Source organism: Pinus tabuliformis, chromosome 9 (assembly GCF_031772625.1).
Source record: "Pinus tabuliformis cultivar Carrire ecotype Pingquan chromosome 9, CPIR1, whole genome shotgun sequence".
Lineage (NCBI taxonomy): Eukaryota > Viridiplantae > Streptophyta > Pinopsida > Pinales > Pinaceae > Pinus > Pinus tabuliformis.
In genome coordinates, this window is record NC_142307.1 from 2,018,650,272 (window position 1) to 2,018,672,635 (window position 22,364).

At 41.3% G+C, this 22,364-nt stretch overlaps 1 protein-coding gene across 2 annotated transcripts in view; it reads left to right on the forward strand.

Moving 5' to 3' along the window:
• The window catches only part of LOC149157184 (uncharacterized), a 349,833-nt gene that overhangs the window by 136,966 nt on the left and 190,503 nt on the right, over positions 1 to 22,364 (forward strand). For both annotated transcript variants that reach the window (XR_016262468.1, XM_089439187.1), the window contains exons 3-4: positions 14,589 to 14,656; positions 15,185 to 15,228. Coding sequence is in view for 1 of the 2 variants with exons in the window: in XM_089439187.1 (XP_089295313.1) it covers positions 14,589 to 14,656; positions 15,185 to 15,228 (112 nt within the window). In the remaining variant the exon portion in view is untranslated. The remainder of the gene's footprint in view (positions 1 to 14,588; positions 14,657 to 15,184; positions 15,229 to 22,364) is intronic.

Below are 22,364 nucleotides of genomic sequence, written 5' to 3' on the forward strand. Positions count from 1 at the left end.
GAGGTACTCCAAGCCCTAGGGTTCAAGGTTTGAAGGGTGGAGCACCACAAGAGTCACTTGTGGGCTTGGAACCCAAGGTTGGGGTTTTGCACCCATCGATGTTTGGGCCAAAACCATGGAGAATTTTGGACATGTGATGGATGGAGATGATAGAGGACAGCGAGGAGAATCCAACACTTCGAGAATCATCGAAATCCGAGATGTCCTTGATGAGTTATGAATTTTTGAAGGTTGACATTGAATTTTTGGCACATGTAGGTTTGGAGTGCAATGCCAAGATACATGTCTATTCGAGTAGCCCTTCTAAAGTGTATAAATAGAAGGTGAGAGAACTCATTTTAGGCATCCATTATGCATCCATTCATAGGAGATATGTTAGGTTCCTCTATACTAGTGTTAACCCTTATTGTTATTAGTGCAACCCCCTTATTGTTATTGTTGTGTCCATGTAGTCCCCATATTGTTATTATTGTGCGCCATAGAAGCCCACTATTATTATTGTTGTACCCTAACGTTACTATTGTTATGTCGGCTCTGATTATATTGTGACCCCTTAGACTCCTATATATAGAAAGGAGGTTTTGTCATTTGAATCAAAGAATTGTTCATTTGGTAATGTAAAGGAGGTTGCCTCCTTGAAGAGGCTTATTTTGAAGTCGTTGATCTATCTCTTCTTCTGTTTTGTGAGCTGGTTTCATAACATTTGGTATCAGAGATTTGGATTCTAGGGTTTCGCTGCTTCAAACATGTCATCGTGGCATTTTCGCTATAATTTTTTTTTATGAAGTTTCAAAAGCTAAAATTAAAACTCGTTTGAGCCAAAACCTTGATGAACCTCTGGTCCGAATTTCAGATCTTGTCTCGCTATATTTTCGGAGATATGAGCTGAGGAAGTTGGGGTTTTTGTAGGCTCTAGAATTCCATCTCAAATAGGTCATCGTGGCATTTTCGCTATAACCTTTTTTCAACGAAAATTCAGAAGCTGAAATTAAACACATTTGAGACGAAATCGTGTTGAACCTTGTGTACAAATTTCAGATCTTGGTTCGCTATATTTTCAAAGATAGGATCCAAGGAAGTTAGGCTTTTTGTAGGCTCCTGAATTCGATCGCAAATAGGTGACCTTGGGAAAATTGTCATAACATTCTCTCTTAGCATTGGGTTTAAATCTTGTAAAAAATGACAGAAAGAGGACGAACTGTAGTTTTTTTGGTATCGTTTTTAAGGCCGAAGGTCGAAACAGTGACACATCGCACTTCATACTAGTTTGCTCTATTGAGCCAGTCTATAATTAGGTCATTGTTGGAGATTGGGCATAACTCTTTCTTGAAGAATCCAATTTCGATCAGACCCGTGGGGTTGGAAAGAGGACTCAGAGGGCTACCACAGGATGTAATTTCAGACCTTGGAGATCTGAAATTACAGAGATACATCAGATTCAATATCAATCTCATACAAAGCGAAAAAAAAGGCGTGTAGTTTTCTTTTAAATTTGCATAAGTTTTGTTTGAGAAAGTAGTTTGAAGTGATTCAAAGGGCATTGTGAAGCACAATTATCATTAATTGATGACCTAAAGAAAGAAAATGGAAACACCTGTAAGCAACTCGAAATATCTACTATGACACATGAAGAAGAGGAAGAAAGGCATCATGATATATCAAAATTACGAGACCAAGTGAAACAAATTTTGCTCTCACAAAAAGTAACTGAAGCTAAGATGGATGGTTTAAAGAATGGAATGGAAGCTAAGATGGATGGTATAGAAGCAAAACTTAAAGACAATATGGAAGATTTGATGATACTTTTGACAAAGTTGCTACAAGAAATGCTTACTAATGGCGAAAGGGTAGTAAAGGTGATGAGAACAAAAGAAATGTTATTCATGATTTCATAGACTCTAATGTTGGATTGAAGACCCACCACGTTCCAAAGATCGATATGAAGAAGTTTGATGGCAAAGAACCTGTAACATGGATACTACAGATGGAGCAATACTTCGATCTCCATAACGTGAAAAACACATGAAAGTTACGCATTGCAATTTTATATTTGGAACCTTATCAATTTGTATGGTATTGATGGCTTTGCTCTCGTAAACAAATTGTCACTTGGTCAATTTTTACAGAGGAAATGATAGCACATTATGATGATACATAAAGCAACACCTTCTTTAGCCAATTGATAAATCTCAAACAAAAGGGTTCAATGGTGGAGCTCATTGAGGACTTCCAAAAATTGAATACAAGGGTAAATGATATTCCAGAGGAGCATAGGATTGATGTGTTCATAGGGACCTTAAAGGATAACATCTAACATGAGGTTCGCCTTTGGGAACCTGATTCATTGAAAAATGCATTCAGGTTGGTAAGAAAAATTGAAAGCAAAATTATGGCAACAAGGAAGCCTACCACTCACAACTATAAAGATGGAAGTTCTGTTGCCCCTAGCCTTCCACAACCTACAAGGTTGACACCACAACAATTGGGAGAAAAATGAGTAAAAGGGATCTGTTACAGTTGTGATAGCAAATACACTAAAGGTCATAAGTGTGCTGAGAAGAAATTAATTTACACATATTAAGAAGAGGAGGAAGAAAAGGAACAAGAAACATCAAAAGAAGAGGATATACACCAGGAACCAACCCCAAAGAAAGAAGAAATGAATCCGACCATATCTTGTAATGCATTGACATGGATTACCACTCCTGAAACTCTCAAGATAGAAGGACATATCAAGAAGAAAAAGGTAATAGTGTTGATTGATTAAGGTAGTACCCATAATTTTATTCATTGTAAGATAGCCAAGGAATTGTATTGTTTCCTATATCCAACACCAGAGTGTCAAGTGATGGTTGCAAATGGAAAAACCTTAAATTGCTCTAGAAAGTGCCATAATATCAAGCTATCCATGGGAGAATATGTATTGAATAGTCCAATGCTTTCCATTCTGATGGGTGGTACTGATGTTGTACTAGGAGTCTAATGGTTACAATCTTTGGGTACGATCGCTTTTAATTTTCAAGAACTTTTCTTGAAATTTTTTGGGAAGGAAAGGAAGTTGAATTAAGGGATATTGCAGGGAAACCAGGAAAGATAATAAGCTCTAACAACATGACAAAGCTTCTAAAGAAAGAACAACAGAGCGTAATTGCACAATTATGTTCACTAGAGGTTCAAACAACAAAATCATCTAATTCTACAGATCTCCAAAATGTCTTGGACAATCATTCTAAGGTTCAAGCAGTGGAAGATTATATCGAACATCAACAACAAGTTCTCCAACTCTTAAAGGATAACCTCACTTCGGCGAAAAATCGAATGAAACAAAAGGCATATCAACATCGCAACAAAAGAAGCTTTGATGTAGGCGACTAGGTATTTTTACGGCTACAACCATACAAACAAATGTCCCTCAAGTAAGCTAAGAAGGATAAGAAATTATCACCAAAGTACTATGGTCCTTACAAGGTGTTGCAAAGATTGGCACTATGGAATACAAATTGGAGCTTCCTGCATCTTCCCCAGTGCACCCAGTTCTCCATGTTTCATACTTAAAGAAGGTTATAGGTGACAAGCTCCCAGTTCAAACAATATTGCCAGAAATTGACGAGGAAGGAAAAATCATATTGGAACCTGAAGCAGTCACAAAATCAAGAACCTGCCAGATACGAAATCGATCAATTTCAGAGTATCTCATAAAGTGGAAGAACTTACCCGCTGAAGATTCCACATGGGAGGATGATAATTTTATACAGAAGCATCTAGAACTACTCAAGCGTTGAGGACAACACTTTTTTGGAGGAGAGGGGCATGTTAGGTCCCTATACTACTAGTGTTAACCCTTATTGTTATTAGTGCAACCCCCTTATTGTTATTGTTGTGTCCATGTAGTTCCCATATTGTTATTATTGTTGTGCTCTTACATTACTATTGTTATGTCGACTCTGATTATATTTTGACCCCTTAGACTCCTATATATAGAAAGGATGTTTTGTCATTTGAATCATCCAAGAATTGTTGATTTGTGTCATGTAAAGGAGGTTGCCCCCTCAAAGAGGCTTGTTTTGAAGTCGTTGATCTATCTCTTCTTCTATTTTGTGAGATGGTTTCATAACAAGATACACCTCTGAGGTAGCCGAGTTAGCTAAGAAGGCAGATCGAACTTGTTTAGGACTGTTTTTGTGGGTATATTTGTCTCTTACATGGACACAATACTACAAAAGGCTACAACATTGTTAAGGGCAGTTTGGTGGATGTTTTTGGGACAGTTTGAGGTGGATCTTCCTCCTAGAAAGCAGGCTGCATTCCTAAACAACACCTACAGGTGGGCTGCAGGCCTGGTCTCTCTTGGAAGTGGGCCGTAAGGCTGTTAGAAGTTACAGGAAGGGTCGCAGGTAGGAACAGGAGCCTAGGAGTTGAGTTTGGGGTGCGGTCTGGCCTAGAACAACAACTAAGTGTGAGCAGATTAGTGTGGAGGAAACCCGCAGTCCAGGAAAAGGTTTTGGAGCAGTGAAAGAGGGTTGTTGCAGACTGTCAACAAGCCCTAACCAGAGCACCAAAACTACATAAGTGACATCAGCCCTTGAGGAGTGCAGAGGTATTGTATTAGTGTTGAATTGGATGTTAGAGGATTAGTCCTAGTGTGGACAGTTTTGTTGCACCTTGTGGGAGCCAATTGGAGGGCTTGACTTGGTGGTTAGAAGCCCCTCCTAGGAGCAAATTTCACAGTGGAGTATTGGGCATCATTGCACTGGTGGAGGGCAGCGTGTTGGTAGCCCAAAGTAGCCCTTGACAAGCAGTCATAACGAGAGTTTGACAGCTGAAGGTTGGGTGAAGGATTGAGCCTCTGTTTAGCTCTTTGATGGATGAAAGAAGCTACTAGAAGGTAGATTGAAGCTTAGGTGTTGGCCAACCTAGAAGAGTAGATTGGATTAGCCCGTGTTCATTGCAGCAAAGGTGGCTTGCAACAATGATAGGTGGCAGCCCTCCTGGAGACTCTGTGTTGTCCTTTGATGGACTAAGGGGCAGCTAGAGAGCAGAACGAAAGCGAAGGACCTGCAGGACGAGATACGTCATAGACACTGCAACGACATTGTCCGTGTATCTTGTATTCTTGTACTTGTGGATAATTGAGGGTCATTATCCCTTGTATGGGAAGCCTTAGACTGCTGTATTATTCAGTGGGTTTAATATAACGAAGATTGGGTTGTCGTACATATTTGTATAATATTTTGTAAAAAGTTGCCTATACTTGTGCATGTGTGATTTACTGCTTTATATTGTTTCGCTGTGCAAATTAGCTTTGTTGAGATTCTTGGTTTGGTAGCGTCGATATTCTAAGATTCTGTCCTAGACCCAAGATCGTGGAAATTCAACAAGTTAGTCCAACTTGCGAAACACACAGGGAGCGCTGAACAATGTCTAACAATCTTCCCGCTAGCGTGAGCCGCATGAGTTTCGAACTTGAGACTTGTTGCTCTGATACTACTTGTTGGAATCACGATTGTTGTTAGACCAAAACCCGCACGCATTAGTGTCCGCTACAATAGCTAGAGTTAGGATCCACGAGAGGTGGTTAGTCCATGTTGCGAAACACACAGGGAGCACTGAACAATGTCTAGCAGACGAATTAGTTCAAACCACTTTACTCTTAGTTAAGATGAAACATAATGTGAATAGGAGTTATTCCAAGGTGTAGGTGGACATTTAGAGAAATGCACCAAGAAGATAATGTTAAGAGGTAAATTTACTTGTTGATAAAGATGGATGAATGGTGAAGTATGAATGTGGACAAATGGCTAGGGTGCATGCAAGCTAACCTATGAAAGCTTGCGTGTTAGGGCCAACCCTAACCCCTTTATTTATGTAATAATTCCAATGGGCCGAGTCAGACTCATAGTTAGTTAAGAGAGTCAATAAAGCCCGAATTAATAATTGTAAGTGGTTGACCCGCATTAGATAAAAAGGACCACAGTTAGTTGTAAACGAGCCATAGTTAATAAATAAAGTGGTTAACCCGTGTTATGCAAGGGACCACTAGTAGTTAGGGTTTTGGATGTCATTTAACTATAAATACTCTTAGTTAGTAAGGGAAAGATCATCGAGTCTTATTGTAATTGAGCTCTTCTCTGTTGGCGGTTTCCCCCTCGAAGAGGCAAGTGAACATTGAATCTGTTTCTGAATCGTAAAATACTTTGCAGTTTTTCTCATTTCATGTGATAATTTTGTGTTTAGGCCTATATTTCTTCGTATTTATGGTATTCTGGATTTCTCGCAAGTAGAGCACTTTCCAGGGCAACCCTAGATAAGCCGTCGACTGTCTTGCTGCTACAGTACACTGAGAACAACACTCAAGGAGATTACTTGCTAGGGCAGTCGGGTAGTACGGCTAAGGGTACGGTCGATCCTCCTTAGTTAGCACCCTGGAAGATTGGGTCGAGTACTATTGTTAGACCCCTGCGTACATTGCGATCTGTAGCACCTGACACTCCTTTCTGACCATAGTTCCCTCTGCTTTCTGAAAATCGCCCTCTACCTTATCTTCCAGATCAAATCCAACAGTTAGGGTTCTACCGCCGCCATACAACTTAGATTTAGCAGTTGGGGTTTTCACAGTGCAGATTAAATTGTTTCTTGCAGTGAGGGTTTTGGCCGCCATAGTCCAGATCAGATTGTTGCAACACATTCGGCAGGACCAAGACCTTTGGGTTTCTGTTACTACAGTCCAGGCCCAATTTCCGCAGGACATTGGGTAGTGGTACCATTCACTTGTAAGCCCCCAAATTTTTTTCCTACGCGGCTTCAAGTAACCCACGTCATTAGACTCCTAGGCTTGCCCTCTTTCCAAGCAGACTACTCTTAAGTAAGCTAAAAAAATTGACCGGGATTAGTGTATGCTAGGTACTAGATCTCAAGTTATGATCACGGAAAAGGTAGTCCGGAGGGTCAACAACCTTGAAGACAGAATCGATGCATTCGAGACCAAGATTAACCAACAACTCTTAGCAATTACAACCCTTATAAGCCCGACTCATATGGAGGAGCCTAATGTTGATGCACACATAGAAGGAGAATCCAACCATCACATTCACTTCCATGGAAATCATCACTCTTCCAACCACTGACACCAAAGCTGGACATGTACAAATTTGATGGCTCTAACCCTGCAGTATGGGTAGCACAAATCGAACAATATTTCTCCCTTAATATCTGCGAAGATGAAACTAAACTACATGTGGGAGCCCTTTACTTGGATCAAGAGACATGGCAGTAGAGGAAGTGGCATAAAAAATATTATCCAAGGAGAGCCACTTGGAACATGTTCTCAAAAGTCATATGTGATCGCTTTGACCTGGAATCTAATTTTTTGGGCTGTCTCACAAAGCTACGACAAACAGGTACAGTAAAGGACAACATTGCAGCCTTTGAGCAGTTGGCCATTAGAACTGACGGTCTAGGAGATGACTTCTACTTGGAATGTTTCATCAGTGGCCTAAAAGAAGCCATCCAAGTCCATGTTCGGATGCACCACCTAGTTACTTGGTTGGATGCTTGTTGCAAGGCCTTAGATGTGGAAATCACCTTAAATGCCCAGTCCAATCGTCCAAATTTCACCGCCAAGGCGCGTCCCACACAGGCTCAGGGCCCCACCCAAACACTTAAGGTTCAAAAGGTGTCACCAGCAGAAATGGCCAAAAGATGAAAATAATGACTGTGCTACTACTGTGATGACAAGTACTCCCCTGGACATAAATGCAAGGAACCAAAATTCTTTCAAATTGATGCTACTGATAACAACTCAACATATGAAGCTCCATCCCTTGAGGTGCCTGAGGAAGAAGCAGGGGAAACCCAAACCGACAATGATCTCACAGCTATGCCAGATGAGCCGGTTATATCACTACATGTCTTGGCTGGCATTTATGATCCTCAAACTCTCAAAATCCGAGGCTTTATTAAACATTGACCAGTAGTAGTATTGATTGATAGTGGCAATACTCATAACTTTATTCCATAAGAGAGTCGCAAAATTTGTTCATTGCTTTGTGCAAGCGGTATCTAATTTCCAAGTACTTATCGCTGATGGGAGGGCGATGAAATGTGAAGGCCACTGTGAAAATGTTAAGCTTCAGATGGGAGACTACACCTAAAGACCCACATGTTTGCTATTAAAATGGGTGGTTGCGACATTGTCTTGGGTACTGAATGGCTTCGCACACTGGGCCCTATCACAATGGATTTCTAGGAGTTATATAAGAGCTTTAAGCAGAACGAGTACATTCATACATTAAGGGGACTCGACGCAGGTGTTCCTACTATCATCAACTTGCATCGAATGGATAAGCTTTTAAAAAAGGGCTATCGTGGAGTAGTCGCCCAATTTAATGCCATTCAAGCCATTGAATCCACTACTCATATTCATCCTGAGGTGCAACAGGTATTGGATCGCCACTAGCGGGTCTTTGACAAACTTAAAGGGCTTCCACCCTCTAGGGGTGAACGTGATCATAACATCCCTTTGGCCTCGGGTGCACAACTGCCTGATTTCCGCCCATATCGATATCCTTTTGCCCAAAAGAATGAAATTGAAAAAATCATCAAGGAACTCCTTGAAGTCGGTGTTATCCGTCCCAACATCAGTCCTTATTCATCTCTAGTGGTCATGGTTCTAAAGAAAGATGGAGAATGGCACATGTGTCTGGACTTTCGGGCCCTCAACAAGCTCACTATCAAGGACAAATTTCCTATTTCGGTTGTTGATGATCTGCTTGATGAACTGCATGGTGCTCAATTCTTTACCAAGCTAGACCTCCGCTCGGGCTATCACCAAATATGCATGAAGGAAGTAGACATTCCCAAGACTGCCTTCTGAACTCATGAAGGCCATTATGAGTTCCTGGTCATGCCATTTGGTCTCTGTAATGCTCCATCTACTTTTCAAAGCCTCATGAACCACCTGCTGAAACCATATCTCCACAAATTTGTCTTGGTCTTCTTCGATGACATTCTCATCTACAACATAACCTGGGACAAACATCTTCAACATGTAGACCAGATATTGCAACTGCTCCGAGATCACAAATTATTTGTCAAATTATCCAAGTGCTCTTTTGGCGTGGAAGAAGTCGAGTATTTGGGACACATTGTGGGTCATGAAGGAGTGAGGGTTGATTCGAAAAAGATTCAGGCAATGCCTCAACCAAAAACTTTGAAGGGTTTGAGGGGATTCTTGGGCCTCACTGGCTACTATCACAAATTTGTCCACAATTATGGTCGCATTACTAGACCCCTCACTAATCTTCTCAAGAAAAAAACATTTATTTGGATTGATGCAGCTTAGCAGGCCTTCTTGGCTCTCAAATAGGCCATGTGCTCCAATCCCGTTTTGGCCCTACCAGACTTCACCAAATCTTTTGTAATTGAATTGTGATGTTTCCAGTACCGGTATTGGTGTTGTATTAATGCAGGAAGGTAGACCATTGGCTTTCACCAACCAACAACTCAGTGGCAAACATCTGGGTCAATCTACTTATGAGAAAGAAATGATGGCCATCTTACATGCAGTAGACACCTGGCGGCCATACTTGTTGGGACGATGTTTCCAAATCCGCACGGACCATCAAATCCTAAAATATTTTCAGGAGCAATGTTTATCGTCGCCACAACAAAAATAAATGGCTTGCCAAAACGCTGGGATATGATCATGAGATAATTTACAAGAAAGGGCGTGACAATGAAGTAGATGATGCATTATCACGCCAATTTGAAGGTGAGATCACCCTGCTATCAATCTCTCTACCCATACCAGATTGAATTGAAGAGGCCCACAAGGAATGGTTCTCCCACTCCTCTCTTTCCCAACTCATTAATAATTGAAGAGAAGATCGTAATTCCTCATCAGACTACTCTTGGAAGGATGAGATTCTTCGCTACAAGGATCGAGTAGTTATCTCACTAGCCTCCACTCTCAAAACCCGTATCTTGGATGAGCTGCACTCATCTTCAATTGCAGGACATTCAGGAGACTTATGCCCACGCACGTCCTTCTTTCTTTTGGACTGGCATGAAAAACGACATTCTTACTTTTGTAGTTGAATGTGATGTGTGCCAATGCAACAAAGGGGAAACAGTCAAGTTACCGAGAACCTTACAACCATTGCCACTCCCTGCCTTTGTTTGGACAGATGTTTCCATGGATTTCATCATTGGTCTCCCAAAGTCAGGCAACAAATCAATCATCATGGTGGTTGTGGACAGACTTTCTAAATATGCTCATTTTTGCGCTCTACCACACCCATTTACCCCCACTTTGGTGGCTCAAGTTTTCTTGGACCAGATCTTCAAATTGCATGGCATGCCGACTTCCATTGTGTCTGATCGCGACCCCACTTTCACCAGCAAATTTTGGCAGGAACTTTTCAAGCTACAAGGCACGCAACTCCAACTAAGTACCGCCTATCATCCCCAAACCGACAGTCAAACAGAAGCAGTCAACAAATGTTTGGAGACATATCTGAGGTGCTTCACTTCAGAAAAGCAGCATCAATGGGTACAATGGCTACCTTTAGCTGAATGGTGGTATAATACTAACTATCACGAAGCCACTAAGATGACCCCATATGAGTTAGTGTATGGCGAACTCCCATCTTCACCTATTTCTTATATCCTTGGATGTTCTAAAGTGCGGGCTGTTGATCAACTCCAAAATCGTGCCACCATGATAGCTCATCTCAAAGATAATCTACATCAAGCTTAGAATCGAATGAAGCAACAGGCAGACCAACATTGTTCTGAGCGCGCATTTCAAGAAGGGGATCAGGTATTCCTGTAACTCTAACCATATAAGCAAACATCTCTCAAAGAAAAGGGCTGCTAAAAACTAGCACCAAAATTCTATGGGCCTTATCAGATACTTCAACGCATAGGAGCAGTCGCCTACAAACTGGCCTTGCCACCTACTTCAAAAATCCATCCGGTCTTCCATGTATCATGCCTCAAGAAAGTGGTGGGGAACAATTGCAGAGTTCAAACAAGTCTACCCGAATTGGATGAGGAAGGCTCACTTTGGCTCCGACCAGAACAGGCCCTCAATACTCGTGAAAGACATCTCCGCAACCGCACAATCAAGGAAGTCCTCATCAAGTGGAAAGACACCTCTCCAAAAGATGCGACCTGGGAAGCAACCACTATTCTTCAATAGTTTCCGCAGCTTCAGCCTTAAAGACAAGGCTACTTTTGATGGGGGAGGGCATGTTAGGGCCCAACCCTAACTCCTTTATTTATGTAATAAGCCCAATTGGCCGAGTTAGAGTCATAATTAGTTAAAGGGTCAATAAAGTCCGCATTAATAATTGTAAGTGGTTGACCCACATTAGAGAAAAGGGACCACAGTTAGTTGTAAACGGACCATAGTTAATAAATAAAGTGGCTAACCCGTGTTATGCAAGGGACCAGTAATAGTTAGGGTTTTGGATGTCATTTAGCTATAAACAATCTTAGTTAGTAAGGGAAATATCATCGAGTCTCACTGCAATTAAGTTCTGCTCTGTTGGAGGTTTCTCCTTCGAAGAGGCAAGTGAACATTGAATCTGTTTCTGAATAATAAAATACTTTGTAGTTTTTCTCATTTCATGTGATAATTCTGTGTTCTGGGCTATATTTCTTCGTATTTTTGGTATTTTGGATTTCTCGCAGGTCAACAACATAAGGTTGTGCAAGCTAAACCACCTTTTCAATATATGTGGCAAGTATGAAACATGATCAAAATAGGTAGCACATGTGAGTGTGAAAAGGGTCTAAAGATGCTATGAATTCATTAGAGGGCAACAAATAACAAATAATATACTTTTAACTAGGTTGCCTCAACATGTGTGCCAAAGGGGGAGTGCTAACTTCAAGTGTTGTACCTCATGAACTATAAATTGTATTCCCTAGTGAAATTTATTCTTTTTCTTTAAAGACTTAAGGAATGAGGCTTCAATCAAGGTTTGTAACCCATGAATAACATAGGCCGATAATGTAGCACTCAATCTAAGGTTTGGATTTTATTAATCAACAATGAAAAGATTCCAAACCCCTTTGGCATGTCGCACATGGAAAAGGTGAAATAATAAAATGAACCAAAAGAAGAGTTAATTATGAAGGAAAAACTATATGAAAATGGATGAAATAAGTCATGCACCCTCTCGGAATAGAAATATGATGGAATATGGATGTAATGTGGATTATGCCTAGGTAAAAGTGAAATGTAATGAAATAATGGATGATACCTAGGAAAAAATGAATGGGTGGTAATGAAATATGGATAACATCTAGGCAAATCATTAGGAAAGTATCCCACCATGCTAAAAGACACAACAACTAGGAATAATAGTTGAACACACCATGCAATGACCAAGTGAGAGTAGTGACTAGAACATCATGTGTAAAGGCCTAGAATAAAATAGTCTCCCAACAATGATCAACCTTAGAAGAACACCTGAAACAAGATGAAAGATAGATGATTTGTTGTTGAAGCAACCTCCACCAATGGTACAAACATGACAAATCCATCAAATAAACTAAAGACAGTGAAAAGGGCATGGCACATTGATTGTGCCGAGTCATCCTCCATGAATGCCACCTTATGCTTGGTTGGCCAAGTGAAGCATTAATTTTTAAAATTTATCCAAAAATGAAGCCCTAAATTTATGAATTAAATCGACTGTAAATTTGAAAATAAAATGCAGAAAAATACCTGGAAATCAATTTGAAGGTGTTTCTGTTCTGCTGTTGCTCCTGCTCCCACTACCAAACTGAATTTCGCGTCCTAGCCTAACTGGAAATCAATTTATCCATTCCCAGAACCAGAAGACTCCGTATTTGAGATCTTCTGGCCCTTGTGCCCAAAAACACCAAGAACAATTGCTCAAGTTTCTCTATTTGTGATTCTCTCAGTAATTCATCCGGCATCTGTGAGACCAGAAAATAAGTACTGTCCCATTCATGCCCTCCTTGGTCTCCTTACATCCCTTCGATGTCCACCGTCTCCAAATTAATCACTGCCTTCCATCCTCTGATGTCAGACCCTTCCCTTTGTTTAGAGGCGGTTGGCTTTATTAAGTGTTATGGAGCGTTTGGATATAATTATTTATTCAGTTTATGAATCATCCTTTTCTTGTTTTATTTTTATTTTATTCATGAGTTAAATAAATTATTATATTTAAAAGTTAATAAATTACTTTATTTAAATAAATCACCTTATTTACTTTAATTGAGTTAAATTATAAATTAAATACATTTAATTCATAATCCATTATATGCATTTTTTTTATTAATACATTAATGATATATATAATGGTGGTATACCTATCAAGTACCTCAGTCGATATATTCATTATATTCTGGTGAGTTAGGAATTTACTTCGATAATCAATTCATTACCTTAGACTTAGACATTTTCCAATGTTAGATGTGTACCAGTGCAGTAGATGCGATACATGCATATGTAGCTATCATATGCATGTTAATATTTCTATGTTCCCTATAACTCGAGGTGGATCATTACACCAAGGGACTTAGACATTTTCCAATGTTAGATGTGTACTAGTGCAGTAGATGCGATACATGCATATGTAGCTATCATATGCATGTCTCGTATGCATGTTAATATTTCTATGTTCCCTATAACTCGAGGTGGCTCATTACACTAAGGGTCAGATAAGCCATAGCATGTACACCATGGTAATGCCCCTGATTGCAACTGGTATGTGGAAGGTTCGTAAGTGTCATGTTGTAAGGTGTCATGAAAATGGTCCTTGGACACCCCATACAAAATATGGTGTAACAAGTCCCATTGACCACCTGTGGTCATTTGTTGGACATTAGTAAGATTTTCTTATCTTATATTCCTAGTTTCATAAATGGCTTCTTTGATGTGTTTGATAAGATTTGAAAGGTCCAAAATTGATCTCTCTTGTACATGCTATCTAAATGGAACTGTATCAAAGTTTTCACACCTGTTTATCATTTTGAATTGTTGTGATAAACAAGACACACTATGTGGCATATATTCCTATTTTGTGGATAATTATTACATTTACCAGCTTGCTTTCTCTTTTGAATGTTTGTCATAGAGACTAGCTAAATAGTAGAGTTTGGGGGTTCAGAGCCGGTTCTTTTCTTTTAGAGATGAATCTTATGGGAGAAATCAAAATCAAAAAAGTTATTTGATTGTTTGAAGGATACTTTGAATGTTTTTCTAACTGGCTGGAAGGTTATTTTGTTTCTCAGTTATCTATTATATAGGATGTTTGCACGCCTTCTGCTACCAGTTTGTTAATATTGCTTTGTAGGGAGTAATTCAAGCCATGCTTATTTTGTCCATAGAAAACCATGTCTCCACAAAGCTGATCAAGAAATTTTCAAACTGCATGTTAATCACAAAGCATTCTGAATCTCCTGAGCTTGTCTTTTGTGTTGTGCCTTTGCAGCATTTAGACGTCAAGGTTAAGTTCTGAGAAAAGACACTCATTATTAATGCTTATTTTGTGCTCTTCCGTATCCTTTTATACCAATATTGACATGAAATGGGGCTGTTTGTTCTACAGGAACTCCAGCCGACTGTGTTTCTTTAGGTCTCTCTGGAGCATTGTTTTCATGGTCAAAGCCTACACTGGTAGTTACTCCAACCTTTTTAAACTGTCACATTGCTAATATTGTTGTGTACAGTTTTCCCTTAGTTTTATTTTTTACCCTTTTAAGATATTAGGAGTGCAATAGTGGTTTTGTATCTGCACAAATTTTAATTTTTGGATAAATAATGACTTTGTTTCAAGGTTTGTCTCTTTGTTTCCCCTGATATGTCAGGTAGTTCTAATTTATTCAGCTTTTAGTTTAATAGTTCATTTTTCTAATTTTGTGTCTAATTTTAGACCGATAACATATTTTCTCGACTGGTAGATAAATAATATGACCTTCTTTTAAGTTTATGTGTTTCTGCTTCTCCTGATTTATCAGGTAGCTCTAATTTATTCAGCTTTTAGTTTGATAATCCATTATTCTAATATTGGGTCTAAATTTAGGCTTGTAACATATTTTCTCTTGAAAATGGCTCTTGTATTTTACCTTTTAAACCATTCAGTTGTATTCAAGGAATATAGTTTGCAACAGTTTAGCTATCATTTCTGATCACATTGGGTTGCAGGTTATCAGTGGAATCAACAAGGGCTCCAATTGTGGATATCATATGTAAGTGATGCATCTTCATTTACTGGCAAGCATTGTGTATAATATGTATTCTACAATTGATGATGCTATGGTAGGAACTCTAAATACTTCCATGACAGTGATCAAAAAACATGTTGTGGATATGCAGACAAGCCTTGTATTACATTTTGGGATGTTTACATTCAGATACATTTAGACATATATCTGCATGTTGACACTATTTAGGTGCTTTTGGATACATGTACACGTGTATTTGTCTCTTTACATTTGAAAGTAATTCAACAAAGTCTTATAGTTCAAACTTCTTGTTCAGGCGTATGGCATTGTCTTTATGAGAGAATGTTTGAAGGATGTTGCAAATGTATTCTAGGTTCTTTGCCCACAATTGTCTTGCATTGACTCTGGGCTTGTTCACCCAATGCCCTGATTTCCTTATCTGCATAGTGAAACTTCAACCCCAACCCCACTTGATATGCTATTGTGCTGCATTGGCCTCCCTTATCTCCCATGCACAGTGATGCATTGAAAGTAATTCAACAAAGTCTTATAGTTCAAACTTCTTGTTCAGGCATATGGCATTGTCTTTATGAGAGAATGTTTGAAGGATGTTGCAAATGTATTCTAGGTTCTTTGCCCACAATTGTCTTGCATTGACTCTGGGCTTGTTCACCCAATGCCCTGATTTCCTTATCTGCATAGTGAAACTTCAACCCCAACCCCACTTGATATGCTATTGTGCTGCATTGGCCTCCCTTATCTCCCATGCACAGTGATGCATTGACTCTGAGCCCTCCTGATTGTGACTACCTACCTTGTTGTGCAACAACTCTAAAGTTTCCCAGTTCTAGTGACATGATGGCTCCCAGTTATCTTAATGTGTCAAATGTGACTATGATGGTTCCATCATATTCTTGAATGCAGTTCGATTTTGTATTTGCTGATGTTGACTTTGGACCCTTTCTGCAACACAAGGATTTGACTTTTTAGATTCAGTTGCCCCTATCTAGGTGTGAGGCTGCCTATGTGTGCAGTATTTGAACTTGTTGGGAAATGCCTAGCCATGTGAAGATGCCTGCCCTCTTGGGTTAAGAGTCTGTTGGAAAGGAGGAGGAATAGTTCTGTGCTATTCCCAGTACAGGTTGTTATTCTTTACGGGATGAACTTACCAAGTGGCATGCACATTTATAAGCACTTCAAATGTCAATAAATAAATCAGCTCTGATACAAGTGTATTTTTCAGGTTATGCCACCTATTCAACTAAGTACAACACAAGAATTTCCTATCACAAAATTGTGAGTTGCACCGTGTTACCCACCAAAATGGGTAAACTCATAGGAGAAAACTTTTCTTCTAGATTTGATAGCCAACTGGACAGCCAGCCAGCCAGCAGCCCCTGGCAGTCACTATTTGATGATGATATGCCATGAGCCTCTGCCATTTGCATCAACCGCATATCTTTCACCATCAGACATTACCACTTGGATGAATGTGGGCTTCTATTCAAAAGGTACTTTGATCATTTTGCAATTGGGTGCTAAAGCCTGTTTGTTTTGGGCGTTCAGTATGGATAAAATGGTGATCCGAAAGACTGATCGATCTTGACTGTAAATCTGTTCTCTTACCTTACTAGGGGGGTTAATTTTTAGCCCTAGTCTAGTGGGACCTCCCTTGAGGCCTTAAGGTTATAGAAGGGGCACTACTTGGAAAACCAGGATTGAGGTAGCATTTTCATTGCCCCTTGTACCATACTTAACACTTTCCATGCCACACATTACAAGTCCCATATACCACATCCATTCTTTGGGTATAACTTTTCATTGCTTCATTAGGATTTGGCACCCTCATGTCCACATTCCTTGAGTAGGGCCAAAAAACATTTCCTTGGAGGTAATTGTAGCTAAAAGAATGGAAAAACATATAATGGCCACAACAAAAGAAAAAGAAAGAAAATTAAAATGCAAAAGATGGTCGGGACATAAGTTAGCACGTGGACAAAAACCTAGCATGAGCTCTACCTTCCTCATTAGCCATAGCTCGGTTCATAAGCACATGAACCATCTTGACTACAACCACTGCCTTCCGACGTGCCTCCGTATAAGTGTAATATCCAATTCTTTTTCCTTGCTCCTGTACCTCTGCCTCAGGTAAGTCATGTTCTGCCTATCCTCCTCATTCATAGGAAATTTCCCCCCACGACTGAGCCAAGCCCTGAGCTCTGATACCACTGTAATGTTCCTAATTAGGGAAAACAGTGATATGCAAAGCAAATAACAAATACAACACCAACAATTTCAAACATTCAACAAACACCCATGTAAACTCTAGAAATATGAACCAACTGAGCCATTTTATTAATCAATTGGGGGCAAAGTACAAAAGTGTTGAAGGAGTGCACTTGGGCTTTTCTCAATGGCAAGCGTGACAAAACCCAAGTGATAAAACAAGAAGCCCAAGTGCTAGAATCAACTGTTTCGATGATGCCCTGCGTTGCCCCAGAAATCAACACTGTCCGCTGGAAAGAAATTGCTGGAAACCCCACCTTCGGTGCTCAAAAAATTCTCCAAAATTAATCTCAAGTTCCTCACCCAAACCCCACCAAAACCCAGAAAGGGTTTGGTCTAGTTTTGACCCCCGAAATTCGGCCCCAAATACCATGTCGTCCTCCAGCTGCAGGAAAATACGACCTGCTTGTAACTCACAAAAAAAGCTCCCCAAATCACACGAAAGGGCCTAGATATTCTTCCCCAAGGTTCTCCTTATTTCCCCCCAGCAATCTCCAACTCCCCAACTCGTTCCTCAAGCTCCCACGTGTGCCTAGTGAGAGGTTTCTGCGCTGGCCCAGGTAGCTGCAATTCGTGTTGCCCACAAGCAACAATCTCCTGCTCTAAAACTCCTCCAAATAATGTGCTGGCGGTGCTGAACCCGCCAACATGTCAGGGAATCTCCCCGGTAAGAAGTCCCAACTAGACCTCAAACCGTTTGGAGTAGGAGTCCTAGCAGTGGGTAGTATGGTATCGCCTTGACTGCGGTTGCGCGCAGAGGTAAGTAAGATGTCTTTGTTGGAAGCAAGGGTGTGACCTTGCAGCAAGTCAGGGAAGATGCATGGAAAGGCTCTAACACATGGAAGGGGAGAGGAGTGCGCCCCTTAGAAGCCTGTAATAGTACGCAACTTGAAAGGGAACACACGAGCTGAAAGACATCACAAGATGGAAAGCAGAATAGTCGACAATCCAAAGTGATGAGTTAAACCAACAACACGCTTCGATAAGATTCATACAAACATATACGGAATAGTCCATACATACATGCGTAAGTTACAACTACATACATTGTTAGAGTAACCAGAATAGTCGAACTACAATAACAATACATGCATGAAACGTGTTGGCTCTGTTATATTAAAAGAGTGAAAGATCCAATCATACATACAACCATGACAACCACTAGCCCCAATAGTGGAACGTTACAGTCACTGCCGCCTGCTCCTCCAAAGAGATGTACTCGCTCTGCACTGTGGAGAAGCCAAGGCTCGTTACAATACACTCCAAGCTTTCTCTAAGTTATACCTATCAGAAGCTTGGCTCCCAAAAGCCCTATACAATGAGTTATGAGGTTCTATATATAGCAAAGGGTGGGGTGACCCTTGACATTCCCCTTTGTGATTCTTGAGCTACCCTCATGACTCTTGAACTTACACATGGCTGTTTACATTCTAGTATTGACACTTGGTCTTTCACTTTATAACATGTTTACAATACAATCTGCCCATGTACTCATGTGAGACAAAAATGGGCTTGAGTAAGCCATACAAGACATCACTGAGACTCAGACAGCGGTAGGAAGACTAACTCGTCGACATCCTCTTGGTGATCATTGGTGGCGAAATGATGCAAAGCTTGGTAGTTTGCTATGGTGTTCGCGTGCTCCGTGGTGACATCCTTCTGAAAGCAAACTCTTGTCTCTGTTGCATCCGGGTACACTGATCTGGCACCTCTATCCAACTCGTCAAGTAGCATGCACATCATGGTCTTGAGTGCAGCCGGACCAACAACATACTTGTGCATAGTGTCTGCGCTCATCTACAAATCTGCGCTGGTGGCTATGTGCATCAACTGCTCGAAGTACATGTCCAGCTCCAGTCGGACTTGGTTCTTTGCTTTCACCTCGGTGAGTGTGCCAATGGATGGGATCACATGCGTGCGCACAATGACATCCATGCTCCTGAACACTCGTGCATGTGAAGCCTGTAAGTTGGTGATGAGTTGTGGGAGTTCCTCATAGTTCCGGATCTGACTCCAGATGCGTGCCTTCAACTCCACTGCCTTTGGCTTCATCATCTTTGGCAAGTACAATGGGGCTCCCTTGTACCTCATTGTCCATATCTGCATGTGATCGACAACAGTGTGTATGTCTGTCAAGATGTGTGCTCTCCTAGCACAGCGTTGCTGCCAACCATTAAGATGGACAACTGACTTATGCACGGTGATGAACCTGAAGTATAACTTCCGCATGACTGTCTCGAGAGACGATACTTCATCAAGTATCGCTTTCCTCCACTCTGCTCTGGTGGATGCTGTAGCTTGCTCTTCTCTTTGCTTGGCCGCTTGCAATTCCTTAGCCATGCGCTTGTTCTTAGCTATCAAGAATCTCACACTTGAGTTGGTGGCTTCGGCATATGCCTTTGTAGCATTGGCCAATGTAGTTGGATGTCTGTGCACATCGGACACGATCACTCGTTCTTGAAAATGCGTAGGAGATGCATGGATATCCGGAGTGGGCACTCTGCGTGACTGCACAACTCTGTGTTTTGACTCGTCAAAGGATATGTTGTGCACATCTGCTTTCGGATTGTCCTCAAGGATTTTAATGTCTCCTTGATCACTTGGGACTTGCTTTGCTCTCGGATTTGGTGAAGCCTGTGGAGTGACCTCTGGGTCCTTGGGCATGAGGTCTGTATCTTGATCTTGCTCCGGCTGAACCAAATCCGTGTCCATCTGCTCCAACATCTGTTCAATCTCCTGAGCAAAGTCTTGCTCCTGCGACTGCTCACCTTGTTTGCTATCTGCCAGCTGTGATGAGTCAATAACCTATATTTTCGCAGTTTCATCAATGTGTACACACTGCGCTTCCTGCTGTTCCTGTTCCTGTTGCGCTTCCTTCTCCCTTCTGTGCAGCTCTTGTTCTTCCCTTAGTTGTTGCTTCACCTCCTGCAACTTCTTCTCTGCCTCCTCCAGTTTCTGCTTCTCCCTTTGTCTTTGTGCAATCCTTCTGTTGCGCTGTCGCTTCTTTTCCTTAATATCCAAAGCTGCTCTTACTACAAGTGGATATGCCTTGAACTTGCAGCTTTTCTCTGCCTTTGCGCTGTCAGCAATCTTCCTCTTGCCTTTGTCATGTGCAGGTCTGCTGCTGATGTTGTTGCCCTGTTGAGTGCTGTTGCCTTGTGCGCTGCTAACCATTCTACAACCACTCTGACTGGTTCATTGAGCCTTGAGGAGTTATAGCAGTATCTCCATGGGTCTTCCTCAGGCCAATGACATGCCTCGTGGATCCAAGGATGATACACTCTCGCATAGTGGTCCTTCACTAAGCAATGTGGGTCATATGGATTGAAACTTCTGGTGCCAAAGGTGAACCTCTTGAATTCCTCCATCTTGGCCTCAACATGCTTGAGACTCTAGATCTCATACAACCCGATCTGCAAAGGAAGAGCGGGCCAAGGTGCCTTCTTCTTCCTGTGCAGTCTCGCTGACAACCTTGTCGAGATGTGGTATGCAACCTCTTGCATGACCAACTTGTCCATGGAAAACTTCGGTAACACATGCGGAGCCTTCTCTGTGCCATACATTTGGATGAAGGTGCCAAGGGGTGAGGCATACCAATCTGATATGTTAACCAATGCCTCCATCACTGCCTGTGACATGCAAAGCGGATCCTGATTGAAGATCATCCTATATAGCTGGGTGACGAAATGGTCTGATAGCTGTAATATAACTCCATGGAAGCTGCACTCGGAGAACAACCTGCAATAGATGTGCACAAAGGTTTTTGAAGGTATCCATGCCCAACCCAAGCCAGGGAATTGTTGACGGGCACAGATTGCATCAAGAATGTAGGCGGACATGAAGAGCTTTGCTTGTTGACCCTTGGGCAGATGCCAAGCATTTGTTACTTGCCCCTTTAGCTGGAGAGCCAACATGTCGGACCAGTTGAAAGGTCTTCCTTCGTTCGCCTGCTGGTCCAACACAATCACCCAACTTTGCGAGAAGGTTTCCATACTCTCTTGGCCATATAAAGTGGCATGCAAAGATGACCAATAATTGATAAGCCTTCCACAGTGTCTTTGTATTGTATACCTGGTTGGGTGTCGTCTTGTAATTAGATGGCTCTCTTACCCAGCTCTTTAGGATGTCTCTTGAGTTCGCAATGCTACTGGGATTGTTGAAGAGTGAATCCATTTTGTTCACCGGCCGCGGCAAGTGATAGATCTCCTGAAAGTTCTCTTCCTTGAAGGTAGCAAGTTCTGTTCCACTGACACTGCTCAGTACCATTGTCTCTGGATCAGTATGCGAGACAATCCAGTGGATCATGTCTGCGCATGGAAATGCGAGATACCTGCATGCAACCTGATACAAGCCAAACTGGTGTATGTTGACATAGACTCTGCGGTCCTCTAGATTCTCCTCAAAGGTGCTTGAAAAGATGTCATTGATGTCTTGCCATGTGATCTTGAAGGTAGCAAGTTCTGTTCCACTGACATTGCTCAGTACCATTGTCTCTGGATCAGTATGCGAGACAATCCAGTGGATCATGTCCGCACATGGAAATGCGGGATACCTGCATGCAACCCGGTACAAGCCAGACTTGTGTATGTTGACATAGACTCTGCGGTCCTCCAAATTCTCCTCAAAGGTGCTTGAAAATATGTCATTGATGTCTTGCCATGTGATCTTGATCTTGTTGTCTATGAACAACTTAGTATCTTCATAGATGGGCAAGCTCATAGACACTTGCTCGATCACATCTCCAGTTGCACTCTCAATGGCGTCCTTTGACCCTGCTCTCTTGGAGGCCATTGTACCTGTACTGCTGAGAGACTAATGAACACCTGTGATGCCTGGAGACAGAGCGGCACTCATGGCAAGAAAAATGTCAGCTG